At 39.0% G+C, this 18,174-nt stretch overlaps 1 protein-coding gene across 5 annotated transcripts in view; it reads left to right on the top strand.

The window, feature by feature from the left end:
* The window catches only part of LOC307122289 (uncharacterized protein), a 196,596-nt gene that overhangs the window by 127,319 nt on the left and 51,103 nt on the right, over positions 1–18,174 (top strand). For 3 of the 5 annotated variants that reach the window (XM_079810334.1, XM_079810333.1, XM_079810335.1), the window contains 7 exons: positions 10,205–10,256; positions 12,128–12,161; positions 14,183–15,809; positions 16,278–16,439; positions 16,540–16,713; positions 16,819–16,992; positions 17,171–17,344. In XM_079810334.1, the coding sequence (XP_079666460.1) occupies positions 10,205–10,256; positions 12,128–12,161; positions 14,183–15,809; positions 16,278–16,439; positions 16,540–16,713; positions 16,819–16,992; positions 17,171–17,344 (2,397 nt within the window). The remainder of the gene's footprint in view (positions 1–10,204; positions 10,257–12,127; positions 12,162–14,182; positions 15,810–16,277; positions 16,440–16,539; positions 16,714–16,818; positions 16,993–17,170; positions 17,345–18,174) is intronic. The other 2 variants (XM_079810337.1, XM_079810336.1) reach the window with 1 other exon arrangement.

Below are 18,174 nucleotides of genomic sequence, written 5' to 3'. Positions count from 1 at the left end.
TTTTCATATGTTGGACCTGTTACTGACTAAACGAGATTAAATGAGTCAATAAGATTTAAAAAGTCTTTTGCCAGAGAAACATGAATATTAAAATCCCCAAGAATCAGAAGTCTGTCTCTCATAACTGGAGTATACATCAGCCAACTTTTGTATACATCTGTCATAGAACAGGGGGGTATTCCAGAAAGCAAGGTTAATTTACCGTCACATATACCTTGTACTCTCAGTTGGTTTACCCAAACCTTGCTTACTCGAGGTATGCTGGTTCCAAAAACAAGTCTGTGAGTAAGTTCAGACAACTCCTAGTATGTTCCTGGTTAACACACAAGACATTCTCAACAGAGCGGCGAAACAATGATTCACCATGGAAACAGATGCTAAGAAAGAGCGCGCCGTTCTACTTCCTGTTCTTCTTTTGTTTAATGGCGAGTTACATAACCTACTTAGTGCACATCGCCACCTATCTGGGTGTTATGCAATCATTTTTTCAAACTTTTCGTTTAATAAGTATTCTTTATTCACTGAGAATAATGATTATATTGTTTGTTTGATGCTAATTAATTGAATGCAGATCCATGTGTGAGATGACAAAATAAATAATAAATATATTTGAATTGCATTAACATTTAAACATTACCTTGTTATAATAGTGCTTTAGAATTAATATGTAATATTATATATAATATAACTGTAACTATATAACAAATGTGGTTATATTAATATAACTATATTAATTATATGACACGCATCTGAATACCTCTTAATCAAATTAACCCTGGAACATAACCTGGGGCCTGTTTCAATAAGGAGGTTCAACCAACTCTGAGTTGACTTACCCTGAGATGGGAAACTCTGAGTTTTGGGTTTCAGAACAGCTGAATTGAGCTAGTTCAATCAACTCTGAGTAGACTGACTCTGAGTTAAGCTTGTGCACCCCAACTATGAAAATCCACGGTCAATGGAGCTCAGAAATTTTGATTCACCATGGCAACAGCACCCAACAAAAAGACGCATACTTCCGGGTCAAATGTAAGTTTAATTCTTAATCATTGTTATAATATCAGAGGTGAAAACGGACGGAAGAGCAAGTTATTGAACTAATATTCTTTTTCATGGTATCCTATGGGCGAAAAAATAAGAAAAAAGAATGTGGTAGCAGCTAAAAATGAAGTATAAAAATATAATATATCCCCTGTTTCAGCAGCAGTCTCACCACAGTTTTGAAAAATGCTATAAAAGTGGGCGTGGTTTAGCGGCGGATTGGAGGGGGACGAGGGGAGACTGACAGCACATCAATGGTTTCTGATTCAGACAATTTTATTTCGCTCTCATTAAAAGCATCAAAGCTTCCCACAAATGCATGCTGCAAATTACCATTAAGTAACACGCAACACAATATACACATGGTTTTGTAAGCTCACTATTACACAAATAGGCTACATATATGTGACGCCTATAATTCAACGGACAATTAAATGCACAGCCATTCGCAATTTGTTCTCTGCATCGAAAATATATATATGAACGCTGTTGCATACCTTTGATAACTTTTGAGGCTTATTTTGCGGAGTGTTTATATGCGGTTTCACACACTGTGTGGATGAATCGCGCTTGTGTGAAGACATAAAGGTTCATGGGTTTAGGTTTCATGACTTTACAAACATTTGACAGTCCAATCTGTTACATTTCTGAATTAGGGTAATGAAATTAACATTTTACTTCTGCTCAGGCAACAGCAAGAAGGCAGAGGCTCACAAAATGATGGGAGGACCTGCACCAGCACCACTGACAGAAGAAGAGGAGATGGAGGAAAAAAATCCAACAAGAAAAAAAAGAAATGTTGCTTTCGTATTTAGGAAATAAAGATGACCAAATAAATTGTGAATCATTTGTGTTTATTTAACACATGTGGTGTATGGCATATATTTCAGACTACCCTTCCATCTGGTATTCTTCCCTTCTATATAGTAATCCGTTTCATTTTTAGAAGGTGCGATGATGGGAATATGTGTGTCATCAATGCATCCAACCACACTTGAAATGATAAAGGAAATTCAAATTATTAGGTTACTTGCAGAGGTTGCAACACGATATCAAGTGAACATCATTTAAAGGGATAGTTCACCCAAAAATGACAATTTGACATTTATCTGCTTACCCCCAGGCCATCCAAGGTGTAGGTGTCTTTGTTTCTTCAGTAGAACACAAATGGAGATTTTTAACTTCAACCGTTGCTGTGTGTCACTCATAAAATGCTTGTCAATGGTGATTAAATCTATTAGGGTAAAAAAAACATGCACAGACAACTTCAAATTAAACCATGCGGCTCTCGACGACACATTAATGTCTTAAGACACGAAACGATCGGTTTGTGCGATAAACCGAACATTATTTATATAATTTTTTTACCTCAAATACAACACCATGTCCAACAGCCCCGAGAGCGCAGCACTTCTGGAAAGTTTACATGATGTGGCGTAGTTTACGCAAACGCCAGAAGTGCTCTCGCGCTCGTATACAGTAAACAATGAGTGACGTATACGAGCGCGAGAGCACTTCTGGTGACACACAGCAACGGTTGAAGTTAAAAATCTCCATTTGTGTTCTACTGAAGAAACAAAGACACCTACACCTTGGATGGCCTGGGGGTAAGCAGATAAATGTCAAATTTTCATTTTTGGGTGAACTATCCCTTTAACCTGATTTCTACACCACTGACCTGCAATCCTGTGAAACTCGTCTGATGCTCTCATGGGTTTGTGCCCAGGAAACAACACAAACATATTCAGAAAGAGTGTCCTTTCCTTACCTCTATGCATTCTGCATCCCTGATATTATTTAGAAAACTATCATTAAAACATGGTACTGCTCTAATAAATATGAATGTGGATATAGCAAGCAAAACAATCCTCTCCTGAAATGATTGTAACTCCCTACAAATGACTGCAGCCTCCTCATCTACAGGATGCTATTTTTGTCATTTTGACTGTGTCCTCTTGATGAAAATATTTGCAGTGAATGAATGTACCTGCACTGCAAAATATGCTTTTCTTTTGTCTTGTTAATTCCAGTCAAAATATCTAAAGATTCTTAAATCAATGTGCATTTTCTACATAAGAAAAATTACACAAGTAATTAGTCTTGTTTCCTGGGGGACAAAAAAAAAGCTAATTTAAATGATTTTTTCTTATTTTGCAAATTATCTGCCAATAGGGTAAGAACAAATACTCAGTATGAAAAGAATTTGTGCAGCATGAATGAAGGAATGATTTAAACACCACTGGCGCTTTAAAAAGGGGGAGGAGACCAAAATAAACTCTGGGTTTACCGAAGAAAACCTGCTTCAGACCAGTTTAGGTTCACAGAGTAAGTCACCCTGGTAAATGAGCATAAGTTACCTCTCTTTCAGAAACTGGCTCGACTTACCCTGCTTTCTCTGGTTTAACATACCTCCCATTCTGAAACAGAAAACTCAGAGTTCCCCTCATTTCAGGGTTAACATACTCAGAGTTTCCACTTAACCTCCTTTCTGAAAGGGGCCCCTGGTCCGGAACAGGTTATGTTCAGAAAGTGAGTTGCTATGGCTACGTGGAGTTGGTGGTCCAGTGGGTTAAACCATGGAACTGATACACAGAAGGTTGCTGGTTCGATCCCAGCGGTCACCACCAGTGTGTCCTTGAGCAAGGCACTTTACTCCATGTTGCTCCAGGGGGATTGTCCCTGTAATAAAGCCACTGTAAGTCGCTTAATTTGGATAAAAGCGTCTGCCAAATATGTAAATGTACTTACATACCATGAAAATTACTTCAGTTTTTGGAACCGAAAGTTGAGGTTATCCGCTTACTTACTCTTAAACATACCCAGGTATGTCACATAACCTGCTTTCTGGAGTACCCCCCCCCCCCCCCAGAAGAATGCAAACACAGGAAAAGTCTCAATAGAGTTTATTGAACAACACACAGGATGTTAGCAGATGAGTCTCTGGATAGCAGATCATTATGGCTTGAAAGTGACAGGTCTTATCTTGTTGAGAGCTGAGATGAGAGGTGACTTGGTGACTGAAGAAGGGCAGATGATGACACACTGAAGACTGAGGACAAGACAGTTTGAAACTGGGATTCTCAGGTAGGTAATCTGAAGGAAAGTGGTCAGGTAGTAGTTCAGTGTTGAACGAACAAAAGTGAATTGAGGTGTGATGTTATCTATAGTAACTGTGATTGAGTGCAGGTGGTGATGAGTGATTATCCGTGGCAGGTGTGATGATGGCTGACTGAATGCAGGTGGGGACCAGAAGGGATGCTGGGAAGTGTAGTTATGTGGTGACTGAGGATTGTGACAGCCTCATTGTTTATGTAAAACAATTTAAAGGAATGTTAACAAAATATGGTCTGTGCAACTTTAATGCAGGAAAGATATAGTCAAAATACCTCAATATCTGTGTAGCTCTTGTAAATGTGATTACAACAGTGGTTACATATAAATATATTTGAAATGTTATGGATTTATTGCTAGGGAATATTTAGTGGTTGCTGGATATTGATAGGGACATGTCTCTAGAATCCCTATTCTAGGATAGTGACAATTAGTGGGAGCTAGAGAACAGGGAGGCTGATATGAATGTATACGGATTAGTGTAATAAACGTGGATGCTCTATTATAAAAGTGTGCACCTAGGGCCTGTTTCAGAAAGGAGGTTAAGTGAAAAGAGAGTTTGTTAACACTGAAATGACTGGGTGATATGTCAAACCTGAGAAAGCAGGGTAAGTCAAACCTGTTTCTGAAAGCGAGGTAACTTATATTCAGAGTCATTTACCATGGTAAATGTGAATCTAACCCAGTCGAGAGCTGGTTTTCTTCAGTAAATTTTCTTCCGGTCTCCTCCCGCTTTTTAAAGCGCAAGTAATCTTTAAATACAAATATTGCAGGTTTGTGGTGTAGAAATCGGTTTAAATGAGGCTAATCTGCTAAATGACGTTCACTTGATAACATCTTGCTGCGACCTCTGCAAGTAACCTAATAATTTGAATTTCCTTTAGGATTTCTAATGTGGTTGGATGCCTTGATGACACACATATTCCCATCATCACACCTTCTAAAAATTAAACAGATTACTGTATGGAATGGAAGGGTAGTCTGGGATATTATATGCCATAACCACCACCACAGCTGTTAAATAAACAAATTATTCACAATTTATTTGGTCATCTTTATTTTCTACAAATACAAAAGCAACAGTAATTATTTTTCGTTTTGGATTTTAATATTCTTCCTCCATCTCCTCTTCTTCTGTCAGTGGTGCTGGTGCAGGTCCTCCCATCATTTTGTGAGCCTCTGCCTTCTTGCTGTTGCCTGAATAGAAGTCAAATGTTAATGTCATTACCCTAATTAAGACATGTAACAGATTGGATTAGAAAACATTTAATTATGTGAAAAGAGCATTAGACTATGTGGAAAAAGCTGCTGCACATTGAAATAGACACTGAATGATATTTATTTAAATGTGCAGTGTGTAAATTGTAGCGGCATCTAGTCGTGAGGTTGTGAATTGCATCCCCTAACGCTCACCCCTTCTGAAGCACATAGAGAAGATACGGTGGCTGACACAGGACAAAAATGTTGTCGTCTAAGACAGCAGAGAGTAACTAGCGCTCTGTAGAAAAGTTTGTCCCTTTAGGGCTACTGTAGAAACATGGTGGCGCAAAATGGCGATTTCACTGTAAGGGGACCCGTGGTGTATGGAGAAAGAAATGGCTCATTCTAAGGTAATAAAAACATAATGTAAGGTCTTTATACTTCACTGAAAACATAGTTATGCCAATAGATCTTCATAAATACTACACACTGCACCTTTAATATGTCAAATGTTAGTAAATTCATGAAACCTACACCTATGAACCTTTACCTTTACCTGATTGAATGTTTTCATAGTTAATTTTTAATTGCTTTTCACGTTATTTTTTCTTTTCTTTTTTTTGCCCGTGAGGTACCATGAAAATGAATATTAGTTCACTAACTCACCATTCTGCCAGTTTTCACCTCTGATATTATTACAGTGATTAAGAATTAACCTTACAAATTGACTTTTTTTTTTTGTCCGGGTGCTGTTGCCATGGTGAATCATAATTTCGGAGCTCCATTGATCATGATGTAAGATGTGTAAAAGGGAAACAGGTCTATTTAGCTCAAATTAAACTATTAATTCATTCATAGGGAATTTGAAAGAATCACTTATTTTACAACCAAGCAAATGACTCATCCGCATGTACCTTTGAACGGGCCATAACTATCAACTCTGCAGCAGATATTAATAGCCACAAAATAGTGAAACACTATTTAAGAACCAGGTAACTTAGATCAGCAGTTTAAGACATTAAATTCGTAAGCACAAATGAAACTTTATTGATTACACCAAGGGATGGTCACCTGGTGGATGACTTGTTCTCACTGCAGGAACATGACCATCTCGGACTTGCGGTCGAGACTCCATCTCGCAAGGGGTGGAGTCCCCGTGCCTCTGCCTCGATCTAACCCTCCACAGAGGGTTACTTCAGGCAGTAGCTCGGGCGATTTGAGGGTTACAGTGAGCCGCCCGTATCCTTCGGGGCTCCTCTCGAGGACCAGATGTCCATTGCTGCATCGGAGGGAGGGTCAGATTTCTCTGGAGATGACGTGTCGCCACAGGGGGCTCCTTTGGGAAGACCCGCTGTGCCCGATACTGATCCGGAAATGATGGCCTCCGAGAGAGTTGGGCTCGTGTGGAACCCTCCACCATGTCTGAACAGAACATGAACAGCTTTCCATGAGGAGAATTATTTCAGAATTATTCCTCAACGCGTCTCAAAACGATGTAGCTGAAATATAGCGATTCACTTGATGTGTTTGTTTGAGTTGATGTGGGCGTCGACTCTGGATCATCAGTATTTGAATCTCAAAAGAGCACGTGCTCCGTGGGCGTGGGAGTGGCCGCATTAGCGGATAATGAAGAGGTTCTGGAACGACTGACATCTCTCTCTTTTCAAACAGATTACATAAACACAGAATATTTGTTTTTGATTTGGTTTATATTATTTAAAACCTGACATTTTAATGTTTCTTTAGACATATGTCTTATGTTTGTGTGCTAAATATTCTCTAAACTACAGGCCATTTTCTGAAGACTATCTGAATGAACGTCTTTGAGAGAGAGGCTGCAGATCGCGCATCATGTTTGTTTTCTTTATTTTGCAAAAAGTACAACATTTCGTTTTTATTGCGACTGTACACAAATAAAAATAGAAACTTAACAGATTATAATGATGTATAATACTTGAGTTATTTGAGCCTCTTTGGCACTGATAAGAAAAAAAGAGAGTCGGTCGCGCTGGCGTGACGGCCGACTCGAGGGGGTTAAGAGAGAGAAATTATGAAATCCCAAATGACCTGAACGAACCATCAATCATTCATTTAACCCTCCTATCGTTTCTTAGGTGCCGTTAATAAATTTGATATCACTGCACCAGTTCAGTTTAGAATCTGGAGGTATTACTTGGGTTTGTAGCTCGTTATTAGGCATCATCTTTGGTTCAGAGGTGACTACTTCCCCGCCCCTCACCATTAATTACCTGTTATCTGTTGTCTCCTAACTTCCCGCTCTAAGCAGAGAGTGGATTTAGACATGATTTCTTATTATAAGAACATGATACATTTTACACAGATTTCAATCAAGCCATCTTCTGAATTATGAGCATACAATTACACTGATACCAAGCAAGGCACACTTTGAATCAACCATTCCATAGTTATAACAATTACATGAATTGTGAGCAGAGGTTAAATTGGGCCGGAGCGCACCGGAGCGCAGCTCCGCCTCCTCAGGTCCACAACACACCCTGCTGGAGCTCAGCTCCATCTCCTTCAGCACGAAATATTGTTATTAGACTTTAATTATTGATCGTCTCCTGGCAAAAACAGGCTACATGGAATTATCAGACATCATAATGCATTAATCGCTGCGTTCTCTGGTTCAGCACCGCGGCCACAGCCATCAAGGTAAAACCGTCACAATTCTAACAGTGAGTTACCATGGAGATCCGCGAACGGCTAGAGCAGCGGTCGGGAACCTCTCTCACACTTTACCAACATATCTAACATTTACTAACATGATCGATAAAAAGATTAGACACACATCAACAGAGATCCGTTCTCTGCAGAAAAAAGCAGCCAATTACAATTCCCTTGTTGTACAGCCTACCGAGGTTAATGACAAGTTTATGATAATAATATTCAAGTTGTGTGTTCAGTGCTGTGCGTGAGTGTCACGATAAAATAAATAATAAAAGCATGATAAGTCACGAAAGACGACTGAATTACTGACGCCGCAATTTAGCTTTTCCTCCATTTTAGATCGTTCTTCACTCTTCATTCACCGGTGTTTTAAACAAACACAATTGGCTAGCGTCTGCTCTAGTATATTTGCATAGGGGGATCTTATTGGATGACGCCTGCGTTGGCGCTTGAAAAGTTGAGAAATCTTCAACTTTTGCCGCTTGCAACGCGAGTGAAGCGACGTGACGGAACCCACAATTCAGTTCGGCAACGCATGACGTCACCCATTCAAAGTAAACGAGAAGCATTGACGCAGACGCCCCGTGTGAATGCGGCGTGACAGGAAGCTGTGCACGCGCTCGCAACACGGACAAACGGACAAGCATACTAGCCTTTGTCTTCGGTTGCGCGCCTAAACGGCCAAATAAACACAGAAATATATCAAAATGCCCAGTCGAGTATTCACATAAACACAGTAGATGTAAGCACTGTGGGCGTTCACACACACTAAGAGGATTTACACTCATCAGTTGGTCAACCTCACAGTGAAAGCCCTGCACAATTAATTCCATATTGCAACTTATTTATTTATTGTTTGCTGCATAATTGTTTGTTTTTAGTTATGGACCTAATAATTACTACTGTTGACATTTTATTGAAAAAAAAAATGCTTTTTAATATTTTTTTTTTTTTTTTTTTTACTGTGGCTCTTTTGGAAAAATGCATTTACCAAAAATGAAAAAAATGGCTCTTTGGTCAAAAGTTCCCAACACTTTTCAGGGACACAGACGGAAATTAAAGACTACAGTCAAAGCTCAGCTTTAGGGGGGTATTGTCAAATAATCTACTGCCCACTGACATGGTTTTGAAAGCTATTTATTATACATTTTTTGGCCTTCAAACTTATTAAAAATGCACATATGTAGATCAGAGAAATAAAAATTTTCTCGGGGGAGCATTTCCCCGAACCCCCCTTACTACCTCAAATTTGGGACCTCACTGATTTTAAAAACCCTGCCTATGGCCCTAAGTGAACTGTAAAGTATTTCTCTTTTTTTGAATAACTACTCAACCCAACCTTACACAGTAATACTGGAAAAAGAGCTCCTTTGGTGTAAAAACACATTAAGTCTTTTTCCGGCGCGATTTTGAATGACCATTCACCGTAAATAAGGGCTCCCCCTCCCTACAAAAGCCAATTTAACCACTGATTGTAAGTAATATATATATGCATAATGGTCACGTGTATTGGCTATAGACATGATGTAGAATTATGCAGTAGAAGGCTGTTTGAATGCAGCCTTTTATATGTGACATCGCTATGGATGTTCCTGTGGATTTTAACCGTGTCACTCAGAGTTCATTTAAAGGTTTTTGAGAAGAAGGGGATCTCTTTTGGCTCTTTGTCTTGGGGATCAAACAAACTCTGCCGTTATCTTGGTGTGGCCCAAAGTTTGCAAGGCCATAAAGTACTTAGCCAGGGGTTTTGGTAGCTTGACACAGACTGAACGGAGACCACTTCTTTTACAGCCATAGATTGTTGATTTGTTGAGTTGAGTTTTGTGTGGAATTATGTTTGAAAAAATCATATGGAAGATTAATATGTGTCTGGTGAGCCCGCAAATCCTACAATGGCTTTTTATAGTCTCAGAGTCAGTCTACTAGATTGAACTAACTTAATTCAGCTGTTCTGAGTCAACTCAGAGTTCAAATTTTAAATCAGAGTTGATTGAACCTCCTTATTAAAACGGTCTCCTGGTGTGTTTGACACTACACCTACTAAATGTTATACCCTTTATTTCTAGCGTTTAAGTTAAATAGTCACAGCACAAGTTGACTTTCATAATGAGACATTCATTTTCTGAAAAGTGAAAAAATATATATATTTTTTTTCCTGTAGAAGGAGCAATCTACAACCAGGGAATCCAGATCGAGATGTTACCAGCAACAAGGTATTGTATGTTCATGAATATGAGCTCAAACCGTGCTGCATGTTATCCTCAGCCATTCCATCTATCTAGTCTAATTGCTTGGATATCACATTGAATATTCTATTCTATGCTGCTGTCTACTCACTGTGGACAAAATCTGACTTCATTAATTGCTGTTTCCTGTCATCCGTCTCTGACTAATCTACATATGCGCAATGACTACGCGTTTCATCTTGCAATTGCTTTGTGCTTTGCGCCTTACTAACTGAGAAAAAACCTTGACTCCCTGCTACTCACTGAAACATGGCAAGCTCCTAATCTCCACCTACATCTCCTCACTCAGCTACCTGGCCAAACCTCGTTTGACATCTAGGGGTGGTGGCTCGGCTGCTGTTTACCGCAGCAGCATTCCAATCAAGACTATTGGCTTTCATGTGACTTTAACCTTTGAATATTTATTTCTTAAAGGGATAGTTCACCCAAAAATGAAAATTAGCCCATAATTATGTCATAAAAGTGCTCCACATGGCTCTGGGGGGTTAATAAAGGCCTTCTGAAGCGAAGCAAGGCATTTGTGTAATAAAAATATCCATATTTAAAACTTTACAAACTGTAATCTTTAACTTCCGCTAACTGTCGTACGCGCGTTCCAGCATATGACGTAGATGCTCTGGTGAGAATATGCTAGTTCTTGCGAGAACCATGTTTTGTTTCGCTCGATCCTCTGCACTTCCGCGTTGGTCACCGGAATTATGCTATGCCTGCGTCCTACACCAGTCTCTTGTGAACACATGTACGACAGTTTGCAGAAGCTAGTTATTTTAGTTTGTAAAGTTTTAAATATGGATATTTTTCTTACACAAACACATCGCTTTGCTTCAGAAGGCCTTTATTAACCCCACTGGAGCCGTATGGATGCACTTTTAAGATGCATGGATGCACTTTTATGATGGATGGATGCACTTTTATGATGGATGGATGCACTTTTATGATGGACGGATGCACTTTTATGATGGATGGATGCACTTTTATGATGGATGGATGCACTTTTATGATGGACGGATGCACTTTTATGATGGATGGATGCACTTTTATGATGGACGGATGCACTTTTATGATGGATAGATGCACTTTTATGATGGATGGATGCACTTTTATGATGGACGGATGCACTTTTATGATGGATGGATGCACTTTTATGATGGATGGATGCACTTTTATGATGGATAGATGCACTTTTATGATGGATGGATGCACTTTTATGATGGACGGATGCACTTTTATGATGGATGGATGCACTTTTATGATGGATAGAGGCACTTTTATGATGGATTGATGCACTTTTATGATGGATTGATGCACTTTTATGATGCATGCAATTTTATGATGCAATTTTATGACTTTTATGATGCATAGATGCACTTTAATGATGCACTTTTATGATGGATAGATGCACTTTTATGATGGATTGATGCACTTTTATGATGGATAGATGCACTTTTATGATGGATGGATGCACTTTTATGATGGATAGAGGCACTTTTATGATGATAGATGCACTTTTATTATGGATAGATTCACTTTTATGATGCATAGATGCACTTATATGGACTTCTAAACAGAAACAGCTATTCACTGTAATTATAAAACTTTTAATATAACTCTGATTGTGTTTGTCTGAAAGAAGAATGTCATATACACCTAGGATGACTTGAGGGGGAGTAAATCATTGGATCATTTTCATTTTAAAGTGAACTTTCCCTTTAAAGTTTCTGGTACATCTCCAGTGCTCGTGATTCTCTTCCACCTAAATCTATGTTACATTTTTTCAGTGAATTGCACCTTCAGTGAAAACCCTAACCTGTGCCATGTCCCTTTCTGTTATATTATAGGAGAAGCACCTGGACAGTGAAACAGCGGGAGCGCGTAAGTGTTTTTGGGAATACTCAGTTCTGTTTTTTGAGTATTACTTGCTAGTAATACAACCTCAAATCAGAAAAAGTTGGGACAGTATGGAAAACGCAAAAAAAAAAAAAAGAAGTGATTTCTAAATTTACTTTGACTTGTATTTCATTGCAGACAATATGAACAAAAAATATTTCATGTTTTGTCTGGTCAACTTCATGTCATTTGTAAATATGCATCCTTTCCTGTCATTCAGACCTGCAACACATTTAAAAAAAAAGTTGGGACAGTAAAGCATTTACCACTTTGTAATGTTGCCATTCCTTTTCACAACACTTAAAAGACGTTTAGGGACTGAAGACACCAAGTGATGAAGTGTTTCAGGTGTAATTTTGTCCCATTCTTCCTGCAAACAAGTCTTAAGGTGGGCAACAGTACGGGGTCTTCGTTGTCGCATTTTACGCTTCAAAATGCGCCACACATTCTCTATTGGAGACAGGTCGGGACTGCAGGCAGGCCAATCAAGTACCCGTACCCTCTTCCTCCGCAGCCAGGACTGCAGAATGTGTGCAGAATGTGGTTTTGCATTGTCTTGTTGAAATATGAATGGACGTCCCTGGAAAAGATGTCTTCTTGAAGGCAGCATATTATGCTCCAAAATCTCTATGTACTTTTCAGCATTAATGGTGGCTTCACAGAAGTGCAAGTTACCTTTGCCAAGGGCACTGACACAACCCCATACCATGACAGACCCTGGCTTTTGGACTTGTTGCTGGTAACAGTCTGGATGATCCTTTTCTTCTTTGGTCCGGAGCACACGGCGTCCATTCCTCCCCAAAAATACCTCAAATACTGATTGATCTGACCACAGTACACGTTTCCACTGTGTGATGGTCCATCCCAGATGCCTCCGAGCCCAGAGAAGTCGACGGCGCTTCTGGACACTGTTAACATAGGGCTTCCATTTGGCACAGTACAGTTTTAACTGGCATTTGTGGATGTAACTACGTATTGTGGTACTTCACAAAGGTTTTCCAAAGTAGTCCTGAGCCCATGTGGTGATATGGCTTCTAGATGATGACGATTCTTGATGCAGTGCCGCCTGAGGGATCGGAGATCACGGTTGTTCAGCTTAGGCTTGCGCTCTTGTCCTTTACGCACTGAAATTCCTCCAGATTCCTTGAATCTTTTAATTATGTTATGCACTGTTGAATGTGAAATATCCAAATCTCTTCCTATCTTTCTTTGAGGAACATTGTTTTTAAACATTTCAATAATTTTCTCACATATTTGTTGGCAAACTGGCGATCCTCGGCCCATCTTTGCTCCTAAAGGATTAGACCTTTCTTGGATGCTGCTTTTGTATCAAATCATAATTACAATCACCTGTTGACATCACCTGTTTCAAATCACATCATTATTTAACCATTTTACCTCATTACTAGCCCTAAATTGCTCCTGTCCCAACTTTTTTTGAAATGTGTTGCAGGTCTGAATGACAGGAAAGGATGCATATTTACAAATGACATGAAGTTGACCAGACAAAACATGAAATATTTTGTGTTCATGTTGTCTGCAATGAAAGTAAATTTAGAAATCACTTCTTTTTTTTTTTTTTTGTGTTTTCCATACTGTCCCAACTTTTTCTGATTTGGGGTTGTAGGATTAATTTGGATTTTGCACTTATTTATAATTTATACTGTCATAGTAAATTGTATTTGAACTAAGTCCATAACACCACAAAACTATGCTTAGGTTAGTAATGGACAAGAACTCAGATTGAAGCGGAGGGGAGCTCCGACTGACACATTGGCATTAGTTACGATTACTTTTGGCATTCTAACCTAAATTCAAGGTCATGATAAAATGTAGTCAGATAAAAGTTTAAATGGAGCTAAAAAAAATGTGCTATGTTGAAGAGACCGAACACGCAGGAAACCTTCTCCCGCTTATCGGAAGCTGTCGTTGGGATGACTGGGCTTACAGTATAAAGGAGAAGCATGTGATGTGAAAGTATCTGAACTGTGTTTGTGTCTGTGTAGTATCAGAGTCCTTATCAAAGATGTTCAAACTGAGACTGAAGGAGGAGTTTCAGTATCTGAAGGAAGAAAAATCACCTGGAGAGAGAAGACGACTACTGAACGATGTCTTCATTGAGCCCCACATCACAGAGGAACAGGATTCTCAAATCAGGGATAAAACACAGATCAAGTGTAAAGACATCTTTGAAGGCCAGAATATCAGGAGAGTTTTGATGAAGGGTGAAGCTGGCATTGGAAAAACTTTGACTGTGCAGAAGTTCATCCTGGACTGGGCTGAAGAGAAGTCAAACCCTGAGATTGAATATGTATTACTGATCCCTTTCCAGAAGCTGAACATTATCAGAGAGATGGTGAAGGAGTGTACCTTCATGGAGCTTCTGCAGCGATGCTTTAAAAACACTGAACATCTGAAGCCCACTGACTCTGACAGGATCATGCTGATCTTTGATGGACTACATGAGTTTAAACTCCCTCTGGAAAACACAAAGAAGATTACTGATATAAACAGACAAGCCTCAGTCTCTGATCTACTGACAAACCTCATCATGGGAAATCTGCTTCCAAATGCTAAGATCTGGATCACCAGCAGACCAGCAGCAGCCAATCAGATTCCTGCTGAATATATTGATCGTGTGACAGAGATCCAGGGCTTTAATGATGAACAGAAGAAGGAATATTTCGGAAAGAACATCAATGATCAGAGAATGTGTAGAGAAGTCCTCAGTCACATCCAGATATCATCATCACGCATCAACAGCATGTGTTATTCACCAGATTACTGTAGAATCATCGCAGCGTTTCCAGAGGAAATGATCAGAACAGGCCGTGCACATTTCCCCAAGACTCTCACTCAGATGTACAGCAGATTTCTGTTAGCTCAGACCGAACCGAATCGAGAGAGAAGAGAGACCATCATAGCTCTGGGGAAAATAGCGTTTGACCTGCTGGAAAACGGCAGCTCTCTCTTCAGTGATGAAGATTTGAAGACATGTGGATTTAGAGACGAAAGTGATCTGACAAACTCATTGATCATAAAAGTGATGGATGAACAAAGCAAGTCCTTCTGTTTCATGAATCACAGAACACATGAGTTTCTGGCAGCTTTATATGTGACTGAGATCATTAATGGAGGAAATATAGTCCATCTCAGAGATCTCTCCAGCTTGAATCTTGAATTTGGAGAGCAGAGCTTCACAGACTACAACTCGCTCCAGAAAGTGCTGAACATCGCTCTACAGAAACCGATGGATCTCTTCTTCTGCTTCTTACTGGGTTTGACACTGGAGTCCAGTCAGAGAGCTTTAAAAGACCTCCAGACAAAGAGAAGAAGCAGATCTTCATCCAGTCAAGATGCAGTTCAACACATCAAAACCCTGATCATGAATTCCTGTTCAGAAAATGCAGTCGAAATCAGTCTCCTGTTTGATGCTTTGAGAGAGCTGGATGACCGTTATCTAATCCATCAGATAAAAACACATCTGAAATCTGGACCTAGACTCTCTCCTGCTGAGTTTTCAGCTCTGGTGTTTATGCTTCTGAACCCAGAACAGCAGCTGGATCAGATCAAATCTCCTCAATCAGAAGAACTGAAGCTTCGACCAGTGGTCAAATCATCTGGAGAACATGAGTGAGTAATTAAATCTGTGTTATGCATGAAAATAAAGGTAACATTTTATTTTGCAGTGTCTTTGTTACACGTGTTACATGTAGTTACTATAGTGATTGCTATAAATTGTGCATAATTATATGCAACTAAGCTAAACCCTAACACCCTAATCCTAACCCTATAGTAAGTGCATGTAGGTAGTTATTATTACTCAGTACTTAAATGTATAATTACACTGTGACACGGACACCTTAACCCCTAGGAGTCTGAGCTGTTTTGGGGCCCTTTAGAAGTTTTGACATGCTCTTACATTTGTGTTTTTTTCAGTTGCTTATAAACACATTAATGGCAAAAGTGTAATTACACTGTATTCAGCACAAACTGGGATACCATAATATGTGAGCAACATGTATGTACATACTTGTATTTTATGTTATGAACAATATTTTCTGATTTGGAGTGGGAAAAAATTCTTATAATTAAATGTAGGGTGTCTCAGAGTGGAATTGGAGTCACAAGATGTGCTGAACTGAGATCAAACCCATATCATCTGAGAGATCTGGACCTGAGTGGGAATAACATTGGATATTCAGGAGTGAAGATACTTTCAGATCTACTGGAACATCCTAAGTGTAAACTGGAGAAACTGGGGTGTGTGTCACTGACTTTATTTGTTTTATTTAAGTTAAAGTTTGTTTCCCTGTACTTTTCTAGACATCAGTATTTAATATTTTTTTCTTCACACTCACAGTTTGAGATCTTGTTATATCAGTAACAGAGGTTATGCTGATCTGAGCTCAGCTCTGAGATCAAACCCGTCTCATCTGAGAGAGCTGGACCTGAGTGAGAATAACATTACAGATTCAGGAGTGAAGGAGCTTTCAGATCTACTGAAACATCCTCCGTGTAAACTGGAGAAACTGGAGTGAGTGTCTCTGGCTTTGTTTCATATATTTGTTTTAGTTAAGTTAAAGTTTTTTTTTAACTTTTCTAGACATCAGTATTTAATGTGTTTTCTTCACACTCACAGGTTGAGATCTTGTTATATCAGTAACAGAGGTTATGCTGATCTGAGCTCAGCTCTGAGATCCAACCCGTCTCATCTGAGAGAGCTGGACCTGAGTGGGAATAACATTACAGATTTAGGAGTGAAGGAGCTTTCAGCTCTACTGGAAGATCCTCAGTGTAAACTGGAGAAAATGGGGTGAGTGTCTTTCGCTTTGTTTCATATATTTGTTTGAGTAAAAACTGAAAGTACCTTTTATAGTTATTTTTATTGTTATATGTAGTTATGTTTTTCCCTCTTGTGACTTTAAAAGATTTTTCCCATATATAAACATGAATCAGATTATATATTATGCATTTTAAATAATCATTCACAGGTTGAGATATTGTTGGATGAGTGATGGAGGTTGTGCTGCTCTGAGTTCAGCTCTGAGATCAAACCCGTATCATCTGAGAGAGCTGGACCTGAGTGAGAATGACATTGGACAATTGGGAATAAAGCAGCTTTCAGATCTACTGAAACATTCTCAGTGTAAACTGGTGAAACTGAGGTGAGTGGTGTTTTTATTGTTCTCCTGTTTCCACCACAATCCAAAGGCATGCATTACAGGGGCCTGATGTATAAACATTGCGTATCCACAAAAAGGCTTTGAAATGTGCGTACGCATTTACCACGGATATATTGGGATCTATAATAAAAAATAAACTAGGTGTAAATATGTGCGCACTGTACGGATACTCTGTTTTACATCTGATATGCAAATTTAGATTAAATACAGCATTCTCATTAATGAAGTTCAGCACTGAAACTTCATGAAAAAATTATAACAGTTACAAATCTTTTTATATTAGCTTAAGAAGAAATATTTGTAGTGGATGTGCTGCTTTTGAACACTTTTCCTGTGGCATGCTGTGTTTTAACTAGATTGCTTGGCGCATGATAATTCTGCTTTAAATTGTGTTCTAAATAACAGAATTCATGTTCTGAGAAAACATTTTCATGCGAATAATGATCAATGATGCGCATTTGACTCAGTCTAAGCAGAGCAACATAATGGTATAATGACAGACACAGAAAGACTGTGATCGACCAGTCCATTGGCCAGTTGAATAAGTCCAATGCCACTGTAAAAACTCTGCTGCGCACAGGTGTGCTGTTGGTGTTGTGCACAGACAGATGGTAGCCTAATGATAACCATTTACATGGTCTTCCCAATATAATGAAAAATAGTCAAGTCAAGTCAACTTTATTTATATAGCACTTTTAACAATGCAGATTGTTTCAAAGCAGCTTTACAGTGTTAAACAGGAAAATAATGCAGCATAATTTTATTCAGCCGTCTAGCCATTCTGGAGAAAACGGTGATGTCATCAGTTCATT

This window comes from Gobio gobio (genome assembly GCF_949357685.1).
Source record: "Gobio gobio genome assembly, chromosome: 25".
NCBI classification, from domain to species: domain Eukaryota; kingdom Metazoa; phylum Chordata; class Actinopteri; order Cypriniformes; family Gobionidae; genus Gobio; species Gobio gobio.
The sequence above is the reverse complement of the archived record's forward strand: the minus strand, read 5'-3'. Positions and strand labels throughout refer to the sequence as shown.